At 31.2% G+C, this 24,257-nt stretch overlaps 1 protein-coding gene across 12 annotated transcripts in view; it reads left to right on the plus strand.

The window, feature by feature from the left end:
* Window positions 1–24,257, plus strand: part of LOC143085386 (putative phosphorylase b kinase regulatory subunit alpha) — a 75,344-nt gene that overhangs the window by 43,474 nt on the left and 7,613 nt on the right. For 8 of the 12 annotated variants that reach the window (XM_076261697.1, XM_076261688.1, XM_076261687.1 and 5 more), the window contains 10 exons: window positions 4,210–4,251; window positions 5,061–5,283; window positions 7,074–7,149; window positions 10,543–10,620; window positions 11,782–11,858; window positions 14,188–14,266; window positions 14,830–14,959; window positions 18,311–18,409; window positions 20,867–20,881; window positions 24,153–24,256. In XM_076261697.1, the coding sequence (XP_076117812.1) occupies window positions 4,210–4,251; window positions 5,061–5,283; window positions 7,074–7,149; window positions 10,543–10,620; window positions 11,782–11,858; window positions 14,188–14,266; window positions 14,830–14,959; window positions 18,311–18,409; window positions 20,867–20,881; window positions 24,153–24,256 (923 nt within the window). The remainder of the gene's footprint in view (window positions 1–4,209; window positions 4,252–5,060; window positions 5,284–7,073; window positions 7,150–10,542; window positions 10,621–11,781; window positions 11,859–14,187; window positions 14,267–14,829; window positions 14,960–18,310; window positions 18,410–20,866; window positions 20,882–24,152; window position 24,257) is intronic. The other 4 variants (XM_076261691.1, XM_076261694.1, XM_076261696.1 and 1 more) reach the window with 2 other exon arrangements.

The raw sequence follows: 24,257 nt of genomic DNA on the forward strand, positions 1-24,257 counted from the left end.
TAAGAATCAGACATTATGTGAATTAAATATTTCATATTCAGTAAAATATGTGTAAAATTGCAATATATGTTTGTAGGAAATTTCCATGGGGGAGATAATAACTTTTCTTTCAAAAAGTCTTTATTCAAAAGAATAATATTTTAGGTTATCTCCCCTGAAAATTTATCAATAGCATATTGTTATTTCACACATATTTTACTGAATATATGATCTTTTATTTAAAATGATATCTGATTTTTATAAATATAGAATACTTTTAGAAAGAAAAACTATATGAAAGCTTAGTTTGGACAATTTAATAGCAATTCAAAATAAACAGTTCCCCTTCAGCATGGAAATGAATATAATATAACTATACAAACTGATAAACTAATTTTTGTCACAACATCATTAAAGTGGAGTTAAAGTCTTATAGGATTGTAAGTATATTTTATTTTATCACCTTGCACTTTCACATTTTGACTGAACAATTTGTTCAATTTTCTGACGAGTTGAACAATTTGGTTTCATAAAACAAATTGCAATTTGGTCAAAATTTTGAATGAGTTAATGAATGGCTGTTATTTATTTTGAATTTATTGAACCATAAAATTAATTTTTGACTCTTCACATTGAATAATCCGCGAAGCGGATTATGTTAAATGTGAAGAGTCAAAAATTAATTTTATGGTTCAATAAATTCAAAATAAATTATTGCCATTCATTATAAATAAATTTCTATCAAAAATAAGGCTCAAAAATATATATAAATACGGATAACAACGTACACAGATGTTTGCGTATGAATACACAACGTTAGAGTGGGCGTGTCGCCATAAAAATTGATAACATTGAAAATAAAGCTAATTATTTTAACCAATCAGAAGACAGTTAATACACCAAATTTATTTATTTGCAATTGGTGGAGAGCAACACTAACAGTCAACTCACTGTAAAACCAAATTGAGACTTGGAAAATGTCTGGTAGATTTGGTGAGCTTTTGAATACCAAATCATGCAAATGATAAAATGATGTGTAAAACTTTGATCAAAACCTAGCTTGTTCATGTCGGTTAAACACCAACAATCAACCGATCACATTGTAGTAAGTTAAGGGTTAAAGGTTGTATTTACTTCTTTATATGTTGATAGCTGTAAGCTCTTTTTAGCTCACCTGGCCTAAAAGGCCAAGTGAGCTTTTCTCATCACTTGGCGTCCGGCGTCCGTCGTCGTCCGTCGTCGTCCGTCGTCCGTCGTCGTCGTTAACTTTTACAAAAATCTTCTCCTCTGAAACTACTAGGCCAAATTAAACCAAACTTAGCCACAATCATCATTGGAGTATCTAGTTTAAAAAATGTGTCCGGTGACCCGGCCAACCATCCAAGATGGCCGCCATGGCTAAAAATAGAACATAGGGGTAAAATGCAGTTTTTGGCTTATAACTCAAAAACCAAAGCATTTAGAGCAAATCTGACATGGGGTAGAATTGTTAAACAGGTGAAGATCTATCTGCCCTGAAATTTTCAGATGAATCGGATAATCCGTTGTTGGGTTGCTGCCCCTGAATTAGCAATTTTAAGGAAATTTTGCTGTTTTTGGTTATTATCTTGAATATTATTATAGATAGAGATAAACAGTAAACAGCAATAATGTTCAGCAAAGTAAGATTTACAAATAAGTCAACATGACTGAAATGGTCAGTTGACCCCTTTAGGAGTTATTGCCCTTTATAGTCAATTTTTAACCATTTTTCATAAATCTTAGTAATATTTTACAAAAATCTTCTCCTCTGAAACTACTGGGCCAAATTAATCCAAACTTGGCCACAATCATCTTTTGGGTTAGTAGTTTGAAAAATGTGTCCGGTGACCGGGCCATCAAATCAAGATGGCCGCCATGGCTAAAAATAGAACATGGGGTAAAATGCAGTTTTTGGCTTATAACTCAAAACCCAAAGCATTTAGAGCAAATCTGACATGGGGGAAAATTGTTTATTAGTTCAAGATCTATCTGCCCTGAAATTATCAGATGAATAGGACAACCCGTTATTGGGTTGCTGGCCCTGAATTAGTCATTTTAAGGAAATTTTGCTCTTTTTGGTTATTATCTTGAATATTATTATAGATAGAGATAAACTATAAACAGCAATAATGTTCACCAAAGTAAGATTTACAAATAAGTCAACATGACTGAAATGGTCAGTTGACCCCTTTAGGAGTTATTGCCCTTTATAGTCAATTTTTAACCATTTTTCATAAATCTTAGTAATATTTTACAAAAATCTTCTCCTCTGAAACTACTTGGCCAAATTAATCCAAACTTGGCCACAATCATCTTTTGGGTTAGTAGTTGGAAAAATGTGTCCGGTGACCCGGCCATCCAACCAAGATGGCCGCCATGGCTAAAAATAGAACATGGGGTAAAATGCAGTTTTTGGCTTATAACTCAAAACCCAAAGCATTTAGAGCAAATCTGACATGGGGTAAAATTGTTTATCAGGTCAACATTTATCTGCTCTGAAATTTTTAGATGAATCGGACAACCCGTTGTTGGGTTGCTGACCCTGAATTGTTAGTTTTAAGGAAATTTTGCTGTTTTTGGTCATTATGTTGAACATTATTATTGATAGAGATAAACTGTAAACAACAATAATGTTCAGCAAAGTAAGATTTACAAATAAGTCTACATGACCGAAATGGTCAATTGACCCCCTTAGGAGTTATTGTTCTTTATAGTCAATTTTTAACAATTTTCATAAAATTTGTAAATTTTTACTAACATTTTCCACTGAAACTAATGGGCCAAGTTCATTATAGATAGAGATAATTTTAAGCAGCAAGAATGTTCAGTAAAGTAAGATGTACAAACACATCACCATCACCAAAACACAATTTTGTCATGAATCCATCTGCTTCCTTTAATATTCACATAGACCAAGGTGAGCGACACAGGCTCTTTAGAGCCTCTAGTTATTGAATGAAGAATCATGATTGAATGTTAAGGCACAGTATTGAATTTATTTTTTTACCTAGCATGTTTTCTTTTAACATGTATTATAGTGATATATTTTCTAACATTTCACATGATATTCATTCATCATAAACAGCTCATTCATAACTATATATTACCAGCAGTATATCATGTGTTTGACTGTCACTAGTCATTGTTTTCCCAATAGTCAATGGTATGTGTGATGTGGTGTGATTTGTTTTCTTTTTGAATCCACCCTGCTATTGTTTTATCAGACAACTTTTAAAAATAAAAGAATAAGTTCTAAGTTTCTAGGGAATACATCATCTGAATTTGAAAAAAAAATACTTTCTAAATATAGGGCAAATAAAAATTTGTTGATTGTAGAATAAGACATGTCATTGTTAGATCTTTCTACCTTTATTTTAAAAGTCCATATAGAGCTTTATTTCAGGCTTTTCTTAGGTGTAGTCATTTAATAGAACATTCAGAATTTAGCATGCTATATATAGGTAAACAGGTATAATTATTAATTAGATATACTTTTTACTCTATATTCAAGACTTTGATTGTGTTTTAATTGGTTTTTATATATTTGAATCTACTACACAAGATTGCAATAACTGATATGTCTAGCTTTAAAAAAAAAAGACAAAAATTCTTAGTTGTAACTGTTTTCTATAGATTATTGTTTAAAATATATATGACTGAAAGATGAAATAAGATGTAGGTTTTAATGTCTGAATAAAGGTGACAAGAAGCATATAACAATGAGCAAATGAGTGTTGGCTTCTAAATAGATCATGCTACAATTTTTTTGTCAAATATGATATTGTTCTGAAGTTTGTTAATGTATATAAATGTAGTTTTAATGGTGTTAAAGATTGATTGATTATGGTTTTTGGGATATAAATTTGAAATAAACAAAGAGACTGCCAGTTAGAATTCAAATTTTACTTTGTTAAAAGTTAGTTTCTGTATGATCAATATGAAGTAATGTTATCATTCAGATGAATTAGTCCTTTCACAATTATAATTAGTGTTCATTAATGTAAAAATGAGAAAAAAAGTATTAGCGAAAACGTGTTGAATAATTACACTATTGAAAAAACATTGGTTCAAAGGAAGTAAAAAAGTTCAAAACTTTACAACAAAAGACGGGTCATAATTTAATATAGTCATCTTGCAGTCTCTTTGTGTTATACACTGAGCATATTTGAATTAACTGTTATATTAACTATTGTGTGGTTTTACTAATAGATGGAAGCACAAGTCCTGGTGATCCCTCCTCGCCACAAGATGGTATGTTTTGTGTGTTATTGTTTTGAAAGCTCACCTTGTCTGTAAGAGCACTTGAGTTTTGTTTTTAGTTTGTTCTCATTGGGAATCACATATAATCATAAAATCATCATCTAATTAACAAAAAACTATAAAAAATCACTGTTGATAAATAGACTTATTTTTTTAATATTATTAATGATATATCAAGAGTCTGCAATGCTTGTAATTTGTTTATTATATGAAGAAAAGAAAAACATCACAAATACTTTCAGCTACTACAAATGTAGATGATGATTACAAAAATATATGAGCTGTGTTGGATAGAAATGGACCTAATATCATGAATATCAATACACGTGTGAACCTATTTCAGGTTGAAGTATTTTCTACAGATATTTTTCTACGGATAGTCTGTAATTGTTAAATAAAGAAAGAAGAATTGTCATAAGAACCCTACAAAACAGACCAAGTAGCATCTGTATTTATATTGGAATGTTTAAAACCAATTAAAGTCTGATGCATATATCTTCACGCTGAGTGGCAGCCCAGGTAGCCAAGGCTTGTAAAATTACTCTCGGGCCTGTGAAAATCATATCTACAGGCCAACTGAATCTAACTAAAATATTTTAAAAATTCAGCTCTGGGCCTGTAGATTTAACAGTTCATCGTGAAGACTGAATTTATACATGTTTAAAAAACACAGTCAAACCAGAAAGAAGTTCTTAATTACAAATTAAAATATTTTCATAAAAAACTGTGATTAAATATATCCAAATATACAATTATATATTTGCACTGCTGTTAATTTAATTTTTACATTTTTATTGTAGAACGTGAAGACCACTTGTTACATCATTTAAAGGGAGGACTACATCCCATGCCACAGGAATGTGATAGAGCACCTAGTCCTGTAGGTTCTCCTATCTTAACACGTCATAAGTTTGGCTTTACTCATGAAGAGAGTGTAGACCAACAGGAGCTCATAGACCAGCTTAATCAGACTGAAGTGTTACATGAACAGGCAGATATTATACATTATCTTGTTATGAAGAAGTGAGTATAGTCATGTTACATGAACAGGCGGATATTATACATTATCTTGTTATGAAGAAGTGAGTATAGTCATGTTACATGAACAGGCGGATATTATACATTATCTTGTTATGAAGAAGTGAGTATAGTCATGTTACATGAACAGGCAGATATTATACATTATCTTGTTATGAAGAAGTGAGTATAGTCATGTTACATGAACAGGCAGATATTATACATTATCTTGTTATGAAGAAGTGAGTATAGTCATGTTACATGAACAGGCAGATATTATACATTATCTTGTTATGAAGAAGTGAGTATAGTCATGTTACATGAACAGGCGGATATTATACATTATCTTGTTATGAAGAAGTGAGTATAGTCATGTTACATGAACAGGCGGATATTATACATTATCTTGTTATGAAGAAGTGAGTATAGTCATGTTACATGAACAGGCGGATATTATACATTATCTTGTTATGAAGAAGTGAGTATAGTCATGTTACATGAACAGGCGGATATTATACATTATCTTGTTATGAAGAAGTGAGTATAGTCATGTTACATGAACAGGCAGATATTATACATTATCTTGTTATGAAGAAGTGAGTATAGTCATGTTACATGAACAGGCAGATATTATACATTATCTTGTTATGAAGAAGTGAGTATAGTCATGTTACATGAACAGGCAGATATTGTACATTATCTTGTTATGAAGAAGTGAGTATAGTCATATTACATGAACAGGCAGATATTATACATTATCTTGTTATGAAGAAGTGAGTATAGTCATATTACATGAACAGGCAGATATTATACATTATCTTGTTATGAAGAAGTGAGTATAGTCATATTACATGAACAGGCGGATATTATACATTATCTTGTTATGAAGAAGTGAGTATAGTCATGTTACATGAACAGGCAGATATTATACATTATCTTGTTATGAAGAAGTGAGTATAGTCATGTTACATGAACAGGCGGATATTATACATTATCTTGTTATGAAGAAGTAATTACATGTTTTAAATTTGCCATTCATAAGCTTAATGCTACTTTTAATAAATCTTACCATATATTGATTATTGTACCACAATTACACATTGAGGCACATAATTTAATTCCTCATTTATACAGTGTGATGGACATTTTGCTATGGTGTAGAAATCTTTTCATTTTACTATTCAAATACCTTTGGGGGATACTACTGAGTCAAACTATGGACTTTGTTCTAGACTAGGGTCACTCAAACTTAGAGAACATCAATTGGTGATTTTAACATGCATTTTAGTAGGTGTGGTGAAATGAGCTTGTGGACAAATTTCAACGAAATTATCACATGTGAGAAAATTAGTAAAAATCGAATGCAGTTACTTAGGAATTCAAAAAATCTGTGTTCTAGGTGAAAATGAAAAAAAAAATGAAAGTTTAAAACAGAAAATATACAGTATTCCAAATATCATTATACATTGATAATTAGTTCTTCTATTGTGAAAAAAAGAATCAGTGAGGTTAGATTAAGAAATTTGTCATATTAATATTAAATTTTTTTAAAACCATTTCATGTTGTCTGTGTTACTAAAATTTTTGACATTGAAATGATATACATTCCCTCATAATGAACACTTTTTTTCTCCCTGTCTATGATAAACTTAGACATGCTGTTTTGTGTCATGGACATCATCAATTATTGTTAAAGCTATTAAAAGGTTACACAGGCAAAATACTCTGTTCACAGTTTGTAGTCCTTAAATTTGTTACTGAATTGACAAAATGATTTCCACTGCTTTATTTTACAGTGGCCCTAATTGGAAAACAGAAGTTGGTGGTAAAGACTGTACACTTAAAGAATTACTAGTAGAATTGTATGAGAAGGTGAGTAATGGAATTTAAATGTGGTTTTTGGGGATAGACGGATTCAAGCCGTTAATCCACTATGGGGTTGCATGCATGACCAGAGTGACATTCCCTCACATCATTCATTTTATTTTTATAGTGTGGAAAACCCCCCAACAAATCTTACTGAGATTGATGAGAAGTAAACATAAAATAAATAGATTGACTTTAAACACTTTCCTACACATTTCCCTTTTGTTTCTAGCGAAATTATCGTATTTTGAGCTCTCTTTTACACTATTTACGTTTCTTTTACAATCCGGAAAAATCAGTATGACGAGATATTCTAAATATATCCAACCTACATTATATTTTATAATGACGTCATTGTTGGAATGCCACACTATGCAGAAGCAGGGATATCCTTCACTGGTTATTCAAATCATTCTCAGAGTTCGTGCACTAATTATAAATTGTTATTTGTTAAATTTAAACATTATTATGTTTGCTGTAGATGATTCAAACATGAACATGCAATACTTTAATTTGTAGGTCAACAACTTTCAAAGTAAACAAAGTTCGTGGAGATACATGAGATTGGGGAGAGAAATGATTTTTTTCATTTTTTCTGTAAAATTCTGTTTTGTGAATCTTCCTCCAAATCAGGACGCCTCAATTGATGAGTAATTATCCACTAAAATAAAACTTGAAAATGTGACATTTAGTATATGATTAGTATTCTTCCATTAAAACTAAATTGTGTGTACCAACAAATAAATCATTGTAAGGGTAAAAAAAAATTTCAAAAAAAGTCGCATTTTATAGTTTAAACCTATGTATTCATGAAATTTACAAATATTTCAAAATGTAGGATCTGGAAACAAGCTTCACACAGTTTACATCAATTATATTATTTTTTATTAGTACCTGTATCCCTGTGATGAGAGTTGTAACTGGGAACTTTATCAATAGAAATTTAAAACTAAATGGATTTTTCAGTCCTAACTTTCTTAATAAAAAAATTAAAAATCTTTAGAGTACTGTCACAAAAAATGGAAAATGACCTAGGCTGCAGTTCAGTGGTACACAATTAAGATTTCAGAAAACATTGTAGTTGTTATTAAATGACAGAAATCAGTTGAATTTTACATAATTAACTATCAACTTTAATCGAATGTTTAGATTTAGAAGATGCAGATCTCTTGGTCCAAATTGAATCCTAAACTAAGGAAACAAAATTAGATTAAACAACAACAATTGACTTCAATATTGTCAACCCTTCTACATGTTCTAGCTGTTCTTTTTTTCATTCTTTATATGAAGACTATCAAAAGATACCCCCCCCCCCCAAAAAAAAAAAAAAAAAAAAAAGAGACAAGGGCCATCTTTCCCCTCAGAGCTATTCAGCTCTTTGATTATTTCACCCATGTAACTGGAGGGGGCATTAAGTTTTTAACATATCTATTTGTAGGCCTGCCCATAAGTCTCGAAATTGGTTTCCATTCTCTAACTTTAGTTTTTATACGACCGCAAAAATTTTTTTAGAATCATATAATGGTATGATGTCGTAGTCTGTGTCATCCAAAGACACATGGGTTTCCTGATAATAACTTTAGTTTATGTGAACGGATTTCTTTAAAATTTAATAAGAAGGTGGTATAATACCACAAAAGGAAGGTTGGGATTGATTCTGGGGATGATGGTCCCAACCGTTTAGGAAAAAGGGGCCCAAAACAAGCATTTTTCTACTTTCAGGATTATAACTTGTGTATAAATATTTCAATTGCTCTGAAATTGTTCCACAATGTTTAATACCACAATAAAAAGGTTTGGATTTCTTTTGGGGGTTATGGTGCCAACAGTTCAGGAATAAAGTGGCAAAAAGGGGCCAAAAACAAGCATTATTTTAGTTTCTGGACAATTAATTGATGTAAGAGTATGAATCTATCTGACATTGCACTACAAGGTTCCATATCAGAAAAGGAAGGCTAGGATTGAGTTTGGTGGTCATTGCCCCATTCATGGAGGAATTGGGGGCCAAAAAAGGGACAAAAACGAGCGTATACCTAGTTTCCAGATAATAACTTCTGTTTAAGTGTATGGATCTCTGAAATTGTACCACAAGGTTCCATACTACAAAGGAAAGGCAGGGATTGAGTGTGCAGGTAATTGCTCTAAGGGGCGATTCAAAAAGTTTTGGGGGGTTTCAATTTTTTTAAGGTTTTCAATTTTTTTTCAAAATTTTTATAAAGTTTCTAGAAGAAATCTTTAATTGCACAGTATTGCACAATAGATTTGTAAGATCTTGATATTTGTTTTGTGTCAGAAACCTATATTATGTCAAACATTTGATAACAATTCAAATTCAGCCAGTATCAAGCTTGAATATTGTGTCCAAATTTGGCCCAACTGTTCAGGGTTCAACCTCTGCGGTCATATCAGACTGCACTCAGTGAAGCATTTTATTCTCACTTGATTTGAATCTGATAAACAATGCTTATTACCAGAAAACACAGATCAAGTTCAAATTTTGGTGGCATCACTTTTTTTCCCTTCTAGAGTTATTCTTCTTTACAAATTGGCTGATTTTTCCTACTCCATTCTCTAACTTTAGAATGCCTCAGCCAAATTTTATGAAACTTATAAACAATATAAAAATATGGAGATTTGGTATGATTGCAATAAGACAACTATCCACCAAAGTTCAAATGAAGTGGATTACCTTACAGAAAGATTGAGAGTGTTATCAGCATTGTCTTTAACTATGAGGTCATTATTGATATTGTAATATTTATCTATAATTAGAACATTCTTATAACATATTTAAGAATTGTGATTCAGCATATAGTATATGGACATAAGTATATATTTCATATATAGTTTTTCAAAAGTGTACTTTGGAGTAATTTCTAGTATGATTTAGATTATCGTGGTACCACTAGTATGATTTAGATTATTGTGGTACCACTAGTATTATTTAGATTATCGTGGTACCACTAGTATGATTTAGATTATCGTGGTACCACAAGAAGGAGTTTGTCACATCATTATAATGTTTATTGGGTTAAAACAAATTAAAATGACACTTTACAAGTTTTATGCATTGGCTAAAATTTTGTTTTGTAGTCTTTTTATTAAGGGATGATTAAACATTTGCTATATATTTCATTTAAAATATTTGTCATTATTTTAACATTATGAGAAAACAAAAATGACTGATACTTAAACTATTAACAAAGAAAGACTTAAAATTCAGATAATTTCAGAATGTTTCTTAAACCTGAAAAAAAAAATGATTTATGAAATATATAGGGAAAAAAAATAAGCATTAACATTCATAAGGCCAAAGGTTAAGTTTTATAAATAATTGTGTAGTAAACATATTTGTAAAATCATCTAGTATCTCTTTATACCGTATTGATTTATTTCTAGGCAGGACACTGGAAACAATGGTGGTTAGTTAGACATACAGCTGGAATGTTAAAGAAAAGAGTGGAAGAACTGGCTTTAGTTAGTATATTTGTCTGTCTGTCCTGCCACTCTTGTTAGCAATCTCATATGTACAAATCTATACCAGATTTAAAAAAAGTTATATCAAAGTTTTATATCTATGATTTCTCAGATAAATTTGAAAATGAGTGCCAATCAATTATTTTTAAAAAGTTATGCCAAATGGAAATATAAATTTTATTGAAAATTACATTGGAAGGACACTCACATGAGGTATTCTTGACACATTTTATAAAATTTATTTAAAAGGATTATATCAGCAATGTTTGATGTATATGTGTCTTATGTTATAACATATAAAAAAAGAAGATGTGGTATGATTGCCAATGAGACAACTATTCACAAGAGACTAAAATGATGCAGAAATTAACAACTAGAGGTCACTGTATGGCCTTTAACAATGAGCAAAGCCTATACAGCATAGTCAGCTATAATAGGCTCTAAAATGACAATGTAAAACAATTTAAAAGAGAAAACTACTGGCCTTATTTATGTAAAAAAAAATGGACCAGAAACAAATATGTTATACATAAACAAAAAACAACCACTGAATTACAGGCTCTTGACTTGGGACAGGCACATACATACATAATGTGGCAGGGTTAAACTTGTCAGCAGGATCCCAACCCTCCCCTTACCTGGGACATTGGTATAACAGTACAACACAAGAACATACTATAAAAATCAGTTGAAAAAGGCTTTCCTCTTCAGATGGACAAAAATACATGTATAATGTTTTGTTTATTGATATCAGTGGATTTAATAGCTCTTAAGAGCTTATGTTCCTTGTTATTATGTATATATGCAACCCTACTTTAAATAAAGATTACTTTACTTTGCTTACTTTACTGTATTTGCAGTTTTACAGATAATGAAAACTCCTTTGAAATTTGAAAAAAATGAAATAAAACTCAAATAATACATTCATAGATTATTATCAGGTCTTTTACAGTGTTTTTCTGTGATATTCAATTCATAGACTATATTCAGAATTTTAATGGTGATGGTTCTCTGATGTTTATTTGTTGTCCTTTTGTTATTACTGTTAAAGCTGATATACTTATACTTATTTACCATTAATTTTACTCATCCATATGAAATTTTAAGGAAATGAATTGCTAAAGTTTGTACTGGTATATAATTGTATTATTTCTTTTCCAGTCTGCTACAGATTTGTTAGTTAGACAGAAACAGTTGTCAGTAGGTTTACCATCAGTTAATGAGAAAGTTATTACAGCGTAAGTGACCTACCTTATCTATCAGTTGTTTCAGAGTTTATAAGACATACAAATTTGAAATTGAAATATTGAACTGTTCCATTTTAACATACTAGGTTCCTATGGAAGGCACTATCAAAATACATGATGTAGGTAACTGCCTTTAAAGAAATAAAAATTTAGAAACTCACTTACATTTTTGCTGTACTTGAATTATATTTAAGGTTTATGTACCCTTCTGTAGCCATTTTTGTACGAATTTTTTAAACATCAATTGTATCAAAACTACAGATATAACGAATAATAGACACAGGCCATTTTGAACATATACTAGGGGGAAACTTGATGCAAAGCATTATTATTTACTGTTGCATTGCATTAAATAGAAAAGGAGTACTTTGTGGCAAATAAACCAAGATTTTTATAGAAAATCAACAGCCTTTAATACAGAGATTTTTGTTATAAAATTTGAAACATAGATTACTCACTTGCTTTTCTATCATGTGCTAGTGTTTGTTTTTTACAAAAAGTTCTAACCAACCTGTAAATTCCAAAATACCTCGTGCAGAGTAACAAAATTCGAGCGCACCCTAAAAGGTGTACTTGATTTGGTCCATATTTTTATTTGTTCTAACCAATAACTACATTAATAAACTTGTTTTAAGGAAATCATTGCTAGCACTGCATGTAATAATCCTATATCTATCGGTCATCAAATTGCCAAATATGATAGAACAAGGATAAAGGCTGTGGATTTTCTATAAAATTTCCATATGTTTAGCATTGAAGCAACACAAGGGTACATAATCCTTAATTTAACTTTAACTTTTCTTTTCTTTTAATACCAAATTTAGATACTTTTCATAAATGTATTATTTTTAAATCACTTTTTGGGATACGATTGCTTTCAAGCAATCTGTAGACTTATACCGGTGGCTCAGAGCATTGCCCTCACGTCAATCGTTTTATTCTAAACATTAAAGAACATCTCAGATTCTTATGATTGTCTTGCTTTAAAAGGTAAAAACAAACAAAGGGATTGAACTTCAACAACTTTCCTATAATGTTCTTTTCATAATCTTCATGTTTGATAATTCCCTTGACTTATATGCGTGTTTTAAACAACACGGAAAATCAGAATTAAGCAGTATTTATATTTAGTATTTTTATAAATTTAGAAACACGTCAGAGGGAATTCCCAGTTTTGATAAAATGCGAGAGTTCTCTGAATTCCGATAAATCTATTTCCGTCATTTAAGAACTGAAGTGGAGTTTTTCTTATATGTTACCGTTATGAAACTGATATTTGAGATTGTACTTCCATAAAGAAATAGAGAACCGTCTAGGTCGTTTAATAAACATTTAATATACGTTCTTGCTCCAGGGTTTGTTTTGGAAATTATGTGCATGCGTATAGTTTTATTGACTTCAAGGGGTTTTAGATTGAATGGTTGCTGTGGATTCGCCACTCAATTAATTAGTTTATAACTCATGGGATCTTTTCTATGTATTTCTGCTATTGAAGGTTATTGTTGTTGCATAATTTTAAATCATATGCATCATTTAAATTAAAATAAATGTTGTCCTCATCGTAGAACACCCCTTCAGACGAAATGGAGTCTTCCATATTATCGTTTCGAGTTGTCCCCCTTCCGGAAGTAACTTCCGTAAATTCTAAATCAAAACAACACGTCGAGTATTAGCTCGTTCTGTCAATAAACGTATTAAAAACGATCGCATTTTAAACCGATAAATGTGTACGGAAAGGAGTCATGATCACTGACCCAAGGAAATTAAATATTTAAAGAGTTAGGAATGGGGTTCCTCCTAGAATTAATGTAGGAAAATAGGTAATAAGATACGAAGTGAAATACCTTCTCTCAGTCTGAGCACATCGAAGAGAGAAGCGAGAGAAGCTCTACTGTGATAGTCGACTTTGGTATATTTTTACCCCCTTATTGATAGGATTTCAAACTCCTGTGGTCTGAGCACAGGCAATTGTTTCTATCCATTGGAAGACCCACTATCAACGTGTATTTATGAGTAAATATACATTGATAGTGGGTCTTTTAATGGATAGAAACAAGTGCCTGTGAGTCTGAGTCTCAGTGACTGCTGTGGAAAGTAAACTTGGAATTGATAGTACAAAAATAAAACATAGGTTCATACACTTTTATCCGTGATTGGCTATTTTGTAACTATTTTAAATGTACAGTTGAATTAGTTTTGAAAATAATATTATCCAGCTACATGTATACATGTACATGTGTCAATGAAACAACGGCAATCGTATCCCTCAGAGCAATCTGCTCTTTGATTGAAAAACTTACAAGTGAAAATATACTTTCAGACCCCTGCCACCAGATGAGTTAGCAGCTATTATATTTGAGGTTTATGGTGAAGATTTAAGCACAGCTTCATTGACTCAGGTCAGGAGGATATAGAAATAAGAAGATGTGGTATGAGTGCCAATGAGACAACTCTTAAAAGATTTGTATTAGTATTAAAAATGCATTCAGAAATCTATTTTGAAAGTTATTTTTAGATTTGACACAATAGATGATGGGTGTTGTTTTTTGTAAAAGTTCTACTGTAAACCATTTAATTTTCATGTGCAATTTATTGACACAGCTTAAAAGGGTTCATAAAAAATAAAAGTATGAATGCTTATGATATAATAATCATGGATATTCTCTAATATGAAAACACCAACAATGTTATCAAATTGCAATAATGAATTGCTGCATCATGGTCTAAAACAGACTCAACATGACAGATGGTATTGTCAAATTAAGTTGATTTACAATATTTTACCACTGTTTTAGAATAGATCATTTACTAGAAATTGTGTTGCTATGTAACACAGGTCTCCTAGATTTTACAGCTTTTTTTTACATTGTAATCTTACCTACCTTATGATGTCACTTTAGATTTTGAAATTTATTTTATAGATAAGATACTCAATTTAAGTTTATAAATGAATATCTTTCAGGAGTTACTGATATATCTAGCTATGTTTATAAGAACAGAACCAAAGTTATTTAAAGAAATGTTGAGGTTGAGGGTTGGTCTTATAATTCAAGTGATGGCTTCAGAGTTGGCCAGAACTCTCAAATGTTCAGGTTTGTATTACTTCTTTTAGATACTGTGGATTCAATTTTTTTCATGGGTACCAATTTTCGTAGATTGAGTAAAACTTGCATTTTCGTGGATATTTGATTTCGTGGTTTTTCAAAAGTCTGCATAAACTTGTATACACAATTTGTAATTCGTTGAACATTTGAATTTGTGGTTTTGGTGTTACCACGAAATCCATGAAAATTGGTATCCAACGAACAATAATGAATCCACATTATATGAGGTCTGTGAACAAAGAACCTTGCCAGGTACTCTCATATTTACGGCTGAAAACATCCCAATAACTTCTTTATTTATAGAATAAAATTTTCAATTTACGTATAATTTTAACAATTTTTTAAAGAAAATGCAACCACTCAAAATTAATTATTTTTTAAGCCTTCATCCTTCCCACCATGAACAATTTCAGAACATAAACATTCTTCAGAAACATTACTTCTTCATTCTTGGAGGCTTCTCTGAATTTAAAGTGTTTCAGATTATTTTATGCCCCATTTATTATGCCCCATTTATGTTTTTCTGGTCTGTGCGTCGTACCGTTCGTTCGTCCGTCTGTCTTGCTTCAGGTTAAAGTTTTTGGTCGAGGTAGTTTTTGATGAGGTTGAAGTCCAATCAACTTGAAGCTTAGTACACATGTTCCCTATGATATGATCTTTCTAATTTTAATTCCAAATTAGAGTATTTACCCCATTTTCACGGTCCACTGAACATAGAAAATGATATTGCGGATGGGTCATCCGTTTACTAGGGACACATTCTTGTTTATATAGCATTTATGACTGTACATACACAACTATTGGGTTATATGTAATAAATTTTAAAAATGAATAGTATATATACCATATTTAAAGATATATCAGCAGAAGAATTACAAGATTTTTTGGGAGACCCAGGTAAAAATGGAATTGTAGATTCGTTTGAAAAAAGTTATGGGAAAGTTGTCTTGCACATGCATAATTCCACAAATATATGAATATGCTCACTTTACTGGTATGTGTCTACAAACTTAAACAAACGTTTAGATGAGATCAAACACAGTTTAATATATATATACTGTTGTTATCAAACACATTTTGACACGCACGACAATATGATGCAAAGTCTTGGTATTATTTAAATAGAAAAGATAAAATCACACATGGTGGAGGTGGTTTGGTTGCTCATTTTTTAGAAAAATTATATATTTGATATAAAAGCTGAATCTGGAATATTAAAGTGACATTTAAACATTATTGTGTTTAAAAAATCTTTATGGCCAGACCATATTCTATAAAACTAATCCTGAATTAACAAGATATTTCTTTTATGCTTAGATAAGAACTACTTGAAATGATTTTCTTAAAAACTTTCATATTTCTTATGCCTCTAAATAAAGGCAACAGTAGTATACCGCTGTTCAAAAATCGTAAATCTATGGACAAAAAACAAAATCGGGGAAAACAAACTAAAACTGAGGGAAATGCATTAAATCAGGGCCGTAACTACCTATGAGGCAGGGGAGGCAACTGCCTCGCCTGAATTTTCTACACCAAATTTTTTTTTGAAGTAATAAAATGAAACATTGACAATATATACACGAAGAACTTGAATTTATATTATAAACAACACTAGTTTACAGTTTTAACATTGTTATCATGATACGTGATATGTCTGTCATTTTCCGGATGTTTGATCGAAAGTGAAACATTTCAGTATAATTTATTTTATTAATTTTTTTCGTGTGGCCGTCAGTCTGTTATTCAGTATTCGTACGAGAACACACATGAAACTTTGCTTTCGACAATTTTGAATAAAGCATAACTATTCACATTTATTTAGGGGCTCAATTAAGCAGAGGAAGTTACCTTTGTATTGTGAATCTTTTAAGATATCGGAAATTCATTACCGGCTGAATCAGCTGTTGGATCGGTTTTTAACGTCTCCCGATCGTACGAGAACATTATGGTCAATGCCTCCCATTTGTTGTAGCAGAGACTTTCTATACTAAGTATATACTAGCATAGAAAGTACCTGGTTGTAGTTATTAACATGTCTGTTCAACTTTCAACAATATTGAAATTCAAGGTCCTCGATAAAAAAAAATCTTGCGTTCTTTAATCTTGCTTTATATGTTTATTTAACTTACCAGTTTGATTTCTAACAAAAATATCTTTAAATACAGATAATAATTGTTTGCATAAAAATTGCTCCCAGGATCCAGCAATACTGATGTTTCTTACAGTCACGGTCAGGAAATCGAAGGAAAACGGGTTACTTTTTAGCCATTTTACTAAGAGAGAAAAATCGGCGGCCACGATGAATTTTAATGTTAATAATTATAGGTCAAAGTACGGCCTTCAAGACGGAGCCTTGGCTCACACCGAACAGCAATCTCAGCTTGTTTTTGCATAAAAATTGCTTCCAGGTTCAAGCAAAACTGACGTTTCTTAAAGTAAGGAAATCGAAGGGAAACGGGTCATTTTTAGCCATTGACTGAGAGAAAAAAATCGGCGGGGGGCTGCGCCCCCCCCCCCCAACCCCCCCCCCCCCCAACCCCTATCTTGGGGACCTCAATCACCGGCCACCATCCCCTGCCTCCCCTGAATTCGAACCCCAGTTACGGCCCTGTAAATATAAGAGGGGAACAACGACACAACATTCAAATGTAACACACATAGCAACGAACTAAGCATTAGACAAAATCCGATGAGGATAATCAATATAACATCAAAATACATGAATTTGGGATAGAAATATACCGTGACATGTCTTATAGTAATGTGAATTCACACTCAAATATAGGAGAAAACAAACGACACAACGGAAACACAACGTAAAAATGTTACACAAACAGTGGGGCATTATGTTTTTTGGTCTGTGCATCTGTTCATTCATCTGTTTGTCTGTCTGTCCCGCTTCATGTTAAAGTTTATGGTTAAAGTAGTTTTTGATGAAGTTGAAGTCCAATCAACCTGGAACTTTGTACACATGTTCCCTATAATATGAGCTTTCTAATTTTACAGTCCAATGAACATAGAAAATGATAGTACGGTGCATCCCTATAATTTTTACACATTCTTGTTTGTATATTGTATTTTAATGCTTTTAGGTATAGTTATTGATGTTCAGCTTAATAGTAAATGGATTTATCTATTGATGTATCACATCATGCAACATGTTTAATCCACCATTTTCTACATAAGAAAATGTCTGTACCTAGTCAGGAAAATAAAAGTTGATATCCTTCATTTGATGTGTTTGAGCTTTTCATTTTGCCATATGATTACAGACTTTCAGTTTTGAATTTTCTTCAGTATTAGGTATCTTTGTTATTTTACTTTTAATGTACCTTGAAGGAGATGAAGCCTCAGACCATCTACTTAATTTGAGTCCATTTGAGATGAAAACATTACTCCATCATATACTAAGTGGAAAAGAGTTCGTAATCAAAGCAGGTAGGATTTAATGTTTTAATATTTACTTAATAATCACTTGTCATAAAGATGATGGTATAACTACAGATCTACTTATCATTTAAACCACATGAAAATGATTATTTATTCAACTTTTCAAACTCCATCTGGTGAACCAACGCCTGTGTGAATCATTTCGTTAGAGTCCCTGAAGTGGATACCTTGGTATGCAGGGTTGTCAAATCATGCAAATAAATGCAACATTAAAATAATACCCAAAATTGACAACAACACTTCGAATGGTCTGCAATTTTATTTGCTATGGTCTACATGTTTCGCCTGCAAGGCAGGCTTCATCAGGACAATTTTTATACAGAAATTAATCCCTGAAGTACTCAAAGTGGTGAAATTTGACGTCGTCATGGTGAGAGAAACAATGAAAAGTGAAAGTAGCAATACAGAGTTATAAATAGATATAAAGATAAATATAGAAAATTCAGAAAATTAAAGTTTGTTTACAATGTAACTTGAGTTCGTTTTACTATTATATGATACATGAAATTGTTCTAAAGGGTATTATTCAACTTTTCGTACAAACATTGTAAAAAAACGACATTTCTTATGCATCATCATTTTTGTTGAGCCTTTGACTTTAGTCGAAAAAAACAGACATAGCCATTCTACATTCTGTCGGCGGTGTCGGTGTCCACAAATATTCACTCTGTGGTTAAAGTTTTTGAAATTTGAATAACTTTAATAACGATCCTGGATTTCTACCAAACTTGGACAGAAGCTTGTTTATGATCATAAGATAGTATCCAGAAGTAAATTTGTTTTTTACTTATGAATGGACTTAGTTTTTTTGCCAGCTAACATTGCATTCACTTTCTGGTTCAAGTTTTAAAAATTTGAATAACTTTCTTAAACTATACTGGATTTGTACCAAACTTGGACAGAAGCTTGTTATGATCAGAAGCTAGTATTTAGAGGGAAATTTTGTAAAAATAAAATTCCTGCTTTTCAGTATTTTACTTATAAATGGACTTAATTTTTATTCCAGTTAACATTACATACAATTTGCAGTTAAAGTTTAAAAAACATTTATTAGATTCATAAACCATCCTGGACTTTATCCAAATTTTGACAGAAGCATCTTACAATCAAAAGATAGTATCTAGAGGAAAATGTTTAATAATTTTTTCTCCATAGACAACAGCAAAAGTAGGCAAGACACCGGGTTCAGTTTTTATTATATATGATTTTCAGACCTGATAAGCAGTCACTTCTGGTTTAATTATACATGTACTCCTCTCATATCATACTTAAACTTAAGTTTTACGCATCCAAATTTTATGAAACTCAAATGCAATGCTTAGAACCAAAACTAGCTGACAGTTCAAATTTGTGTTTTAAGTCATTTACTGTTCTAGAAACATGCCCCTTTTTAAGTTAGAAAATTGCAAAGCTGTAGCAGGGACATTCATGTCTTCAGACACATTCTTCTTCTGTTGTAATTGTCTTGATGACTGATTATTATCATCCTAATGTATTATCATCTGAATTATATTTTTTTGACATCCACAATTTTTCAGCACCTTCAGGTAAAAATTTGAATATCATTTTAATTTTTATATTTTTATAGTTAAGGGTCAAAAGTGTTTCACCATTTGAAAATTCCAATATGTTTCATATAAAAGCTTTTTTTTTATATAAAAATTCTCCGTAGGTTAAATTCTTGTCCAAATTGAATGAAATTTTAAAAATGAAATTCAGAAGTGTCTGCAGTTTCTTGCAGATTTCTCAGTAATGACATATACGAATATTTACATGTAACTATCAAAAAACTGAACACATTTTTGAGTTTCACAGAAAAAAATCATCAAAATAAGACCTGAATTATGTTTTTTGATATTGTTTAAGAAATATGTTTTTATTAGAACAATAAAGGGGAATTTCCGAGTGGTGAAACACTTTTGACCTAAGACTGCAGTTGCTTTTATAATCAAGGGTTCATTCTGTTTTCAGTATCTAAAATTTAATATTTAATTTTTCATGGTTTGTTCCCATTGATGATTTATATATTTCTTAAAAAGATATGATTTAAATGAGATATTGGATGTTTGTTAATGAGACAATAACAAACGACTACACAAATATCAATATATATTTTGATCTAGATGTCAACATGGAGTTTTCAATGAAATATAAATGTCTTGTACAATATGTCTAGCTCTCAATTGCCAGAAGTCAAGATTAATAGTGAATAAAATCAAGATCTGTCATCTTACACAAAATTTCTGAAATGACAAAAAGAAAGTAAGTTCTAATTAATTTCAAGCAGTGACAATGTTCCTGACTAGATGGACATTGAGCAAAATTAAGTTAGTTTCTTTGTAATCAACAGTTTTTGTGTACTTTCCCTCAAGATTATCAAATTTCAACTTGTGATTTATTTCTTAAATTTTTCTTGATTTTATTTGATCAATAATTTTTCATTAGTACATGATGATTGGCGTAAGTAAATATAATTTGCAGAACACACACACTCATACACATACATCACATTTGATATGGTACAAAATATTGAAACACCAACTGTATTAACATATCAGTGTGTTTATCAGATGTGAAAAATGTCATAAAAATATATTGTGATAACAATGACTTCCCCTTACATGTTTTATCCCAAAATATTACTAACTTTCCTTAATCAATAATCAATATCGCGCAGACATTATATATATATATATACACAAGTAAAAGTTCATCACCCTTTTCAACATGCTATAGAACAATATTTTCTTAGCCTTCCAATAAAAAAATCTGAATTCCTATTGTTTAAAACCAGTATTTTAACTATTGTTACTGGAAGTAGAATTTCAAGGCTGAAAAATTAACTTCAGTTATGTTTCATTATGATCTATAATTGGATGATACTACTACTATATAGGGGTGTTTAACAATCTTGAATACCCAATTGGATGATGAACTTTCACCGATGTACTTAAACTGATGGAAAAACTAATGTCACAGAAATAATGGAAAATAGAATTCCAGTTTCTATTTCTGAAAGTGTAAACACTTTAACACAAGTAACTGTGTGAAGTTTTTGCTTTTTAACATAAATTAAACTTAAAGGTAATGATTTAGACTTTAATGCTGAAATATATGCCTTAAAGATTCTATGATAATTAGAAAAAAAATCAAGAGTTGTTTCCCTTGCAAAGTAGACAGATTTGGTTTAATAAGCTTGTGATCTTTGTGAGACTGTTTTACAAACATTTAAGTCAATATCATCAATCAATTTAAGAACAGACTTTTAAATTGTGTCAGTTAGCAAGGTATTATATTTATCAATATTTAATGGATTTTTTGTGTACGCCAGTACGGGACTGGTTAACTGATCTGTTTACATTGGCTACAGCTCATATGGGTTAATCTCTCGCCAGTCTGCTATAAACTATTTGGTGAAGGTTCTATACCCTACATAGCATAGGCCATAAACAAATATTTAAATGATTAGATGCTCAATATTGCATTTTACATGACCATGTTCAGTGATTTACTCTAGGCAATTATGTTCCTTCAACCGCAGTCAGATAAATTGTATAAATATAACAAAATCATGTCAAACACCTGTAAAAGAGGGACGAACGATACCAGAGGGACAGACAACGTCATGGCTAAAAATAAAAAAGACAAACAGACAAACAAAAGTACACATGACACAACATAGAAAACTAAAGAATAAACAACACGAACCCCACCAAAAACTGGGGGTGATCTCAGATGCTCCAGAAGGGTAAGCAGATCCTGCTCCCCATTTGGCACCTGTTGTGTTGCTTATGTGATTACAAATTCGGTAAATAGACTAATTCGGTAAGTCACATTCATGAAAGGGAAGGGGATTGTAAAATATACAGGGAGAACTTTTTGTGCTAATTTTGCAGATTTACATTCCATAAGAATTATCTGACATTAAGACTTTTTAATTTGCTCAACATCAGTTAATTGTTTGTGTGATCCTTATGCATTAAAAGTAATGTCAGCATTGGTGATTTGCTGTTTTTCGCTTACACAGGTTTGTTGCTGGTTTTATGCTGTTATTTGCATTGATTCCTTATAAACATCAGACTATTGTATACTGAGAAATAATGCAAATTTAAATGCAATGGTATATGCACCTAAAAATATCTTATCATTGATTCAGTTTCTTTGTTTTTGCTAATAAATTAAATTAATCCACCCTATTTCTTCGCTGCTATAAGTATCCTTTGAAGTTTATTGACCACAATTTGATTAAATCATCTGTTAGCTGATTTTAATTAGATTAAATATTTTTTAAGTTTGAATAATTGTGTTGTTTGGTTCCTGTATCATTGTCCTTTGTCCTGGTGTCTATGATGAGTTTATTTACAACCACTGGGTTAATGCCACCGCTAGTGGAGTTTTATTTTTCAAGGGTATCACCAGCCCAGTAGTCAGCACTTCTGTGTTGACTTGAGTAGTCATTGATGTGTTCATAATTATAAATTAACTGTTGACAAAATTTTGAATTTTTGAAATACTAAGGCTTTGCTACCTCAGGAATAGATTACCTGAGCTGTATTTGGTAAAACGTTTAGGAATTTTTGGTCCTCAATGCTCTTCAACTTCGTACTTTTTTGGGCCTTTTTAACCATTTTTGATATGAGCGTCACTGATGAGTCTTTTGTAGACGAAATGCACGTCAGGCGTAAATATAAAATTTTAATCCTGATATCTGTAATGAGTTTATTTGCCCAACAATCTGTTCAACTTAGCTTATATCATAAGATAAAGAATGTTGTCCAGATGTCTGTGCATCAACATCTCAGTTAACATAATCTTTTTAGCCATTTAGAATATCTTGTCCAAACTTTGCATGATAATGCATCATAGAAAAGGAAGACTCCTATTGATTTTGTCAATCAACTATTTGTTTTCTGATGCTATCTTATTAATTATGTGTTCAATGATTTCAAAACTTTATTCTATAATTTTTCATGGAATCCTTTAATTTTGGGGGTTTATTATGTGAATAGGTCAAAATTCAAGGTTACATCAGCTTTGAAGGCTGAAGTTTTGACAAAATTTGGGTTTCTAGAATCCAGATGTTAATTTTTGAATCCAATTTGGTTAATTTTGTTACAAATTGGATTTGGTAATATCATATGAGAAAACAAACAGCAAATTTGGTGTTGCGGTCCAAGGTCAAGGTTTAAAGCAGGTGGATAAAAGGTTAGCTCTTGTAGGACCTCAGGTAATAGTTACTCAAGGTAACCAGTCTATTACAGCAACAAATTCATAAAGATTGCAACTTGGCTTTGCACACATGGTGCTTCTCAAGTTCTGTAATTTTCCTATTTGTTTTATTAAAGGTATAATTTCTCAGTATACAATATTTTTTACCCTGCTTATAATATACTTTCATACTATACAAAAGGATGTGGGTTTTTTTTATTTTTATATGAATTTACAATATGTAGAATACATGTTCTACTGAATTTCAAATTTTAAAATATAAGCTAAACACATAAGCAGCAATATTTCAATTAAAAATCTGGCATAAGACTGTCAGTTTTTGATGATTTATATCTACTTAAACTGGAATAAGAAGTTTGTTAATCTGCTGCTTGAGTTGATAGGCTTTGTGTTGAGTACAAAAGTTGTTCTGCTAAATAACAATCACTTTAATCGCAGAAAGAGTTTGATTGTGGAATGCATTGCATATTTAACATTGTTTTGCATGTGTTTTTATTTTTAGTGCATTCGGAACATGAAGATGAAAGTTGTTTACGTGTTAAATCAAAGAAAAGTCAAGAAGAGGCTAACCAATTCGCCAGACTTAGTAAATCACCACAAAAGAAGG

This window comes from Mytilus galloprovincialis, chromosome 8 (genome assembly GCF_965363235.1).
Source record: "Mytilus galloprovincialis chromosome 8, xbMytGall1.hap1.1, whole genome shotgun sequence".
Classification (NCBI taxonomy): Eukaryota; Metazoa; Mollusca; class Bivalvia; order Mytilida; family Mytilidae; genus Mytilus; species Mytilus galloprovincialis.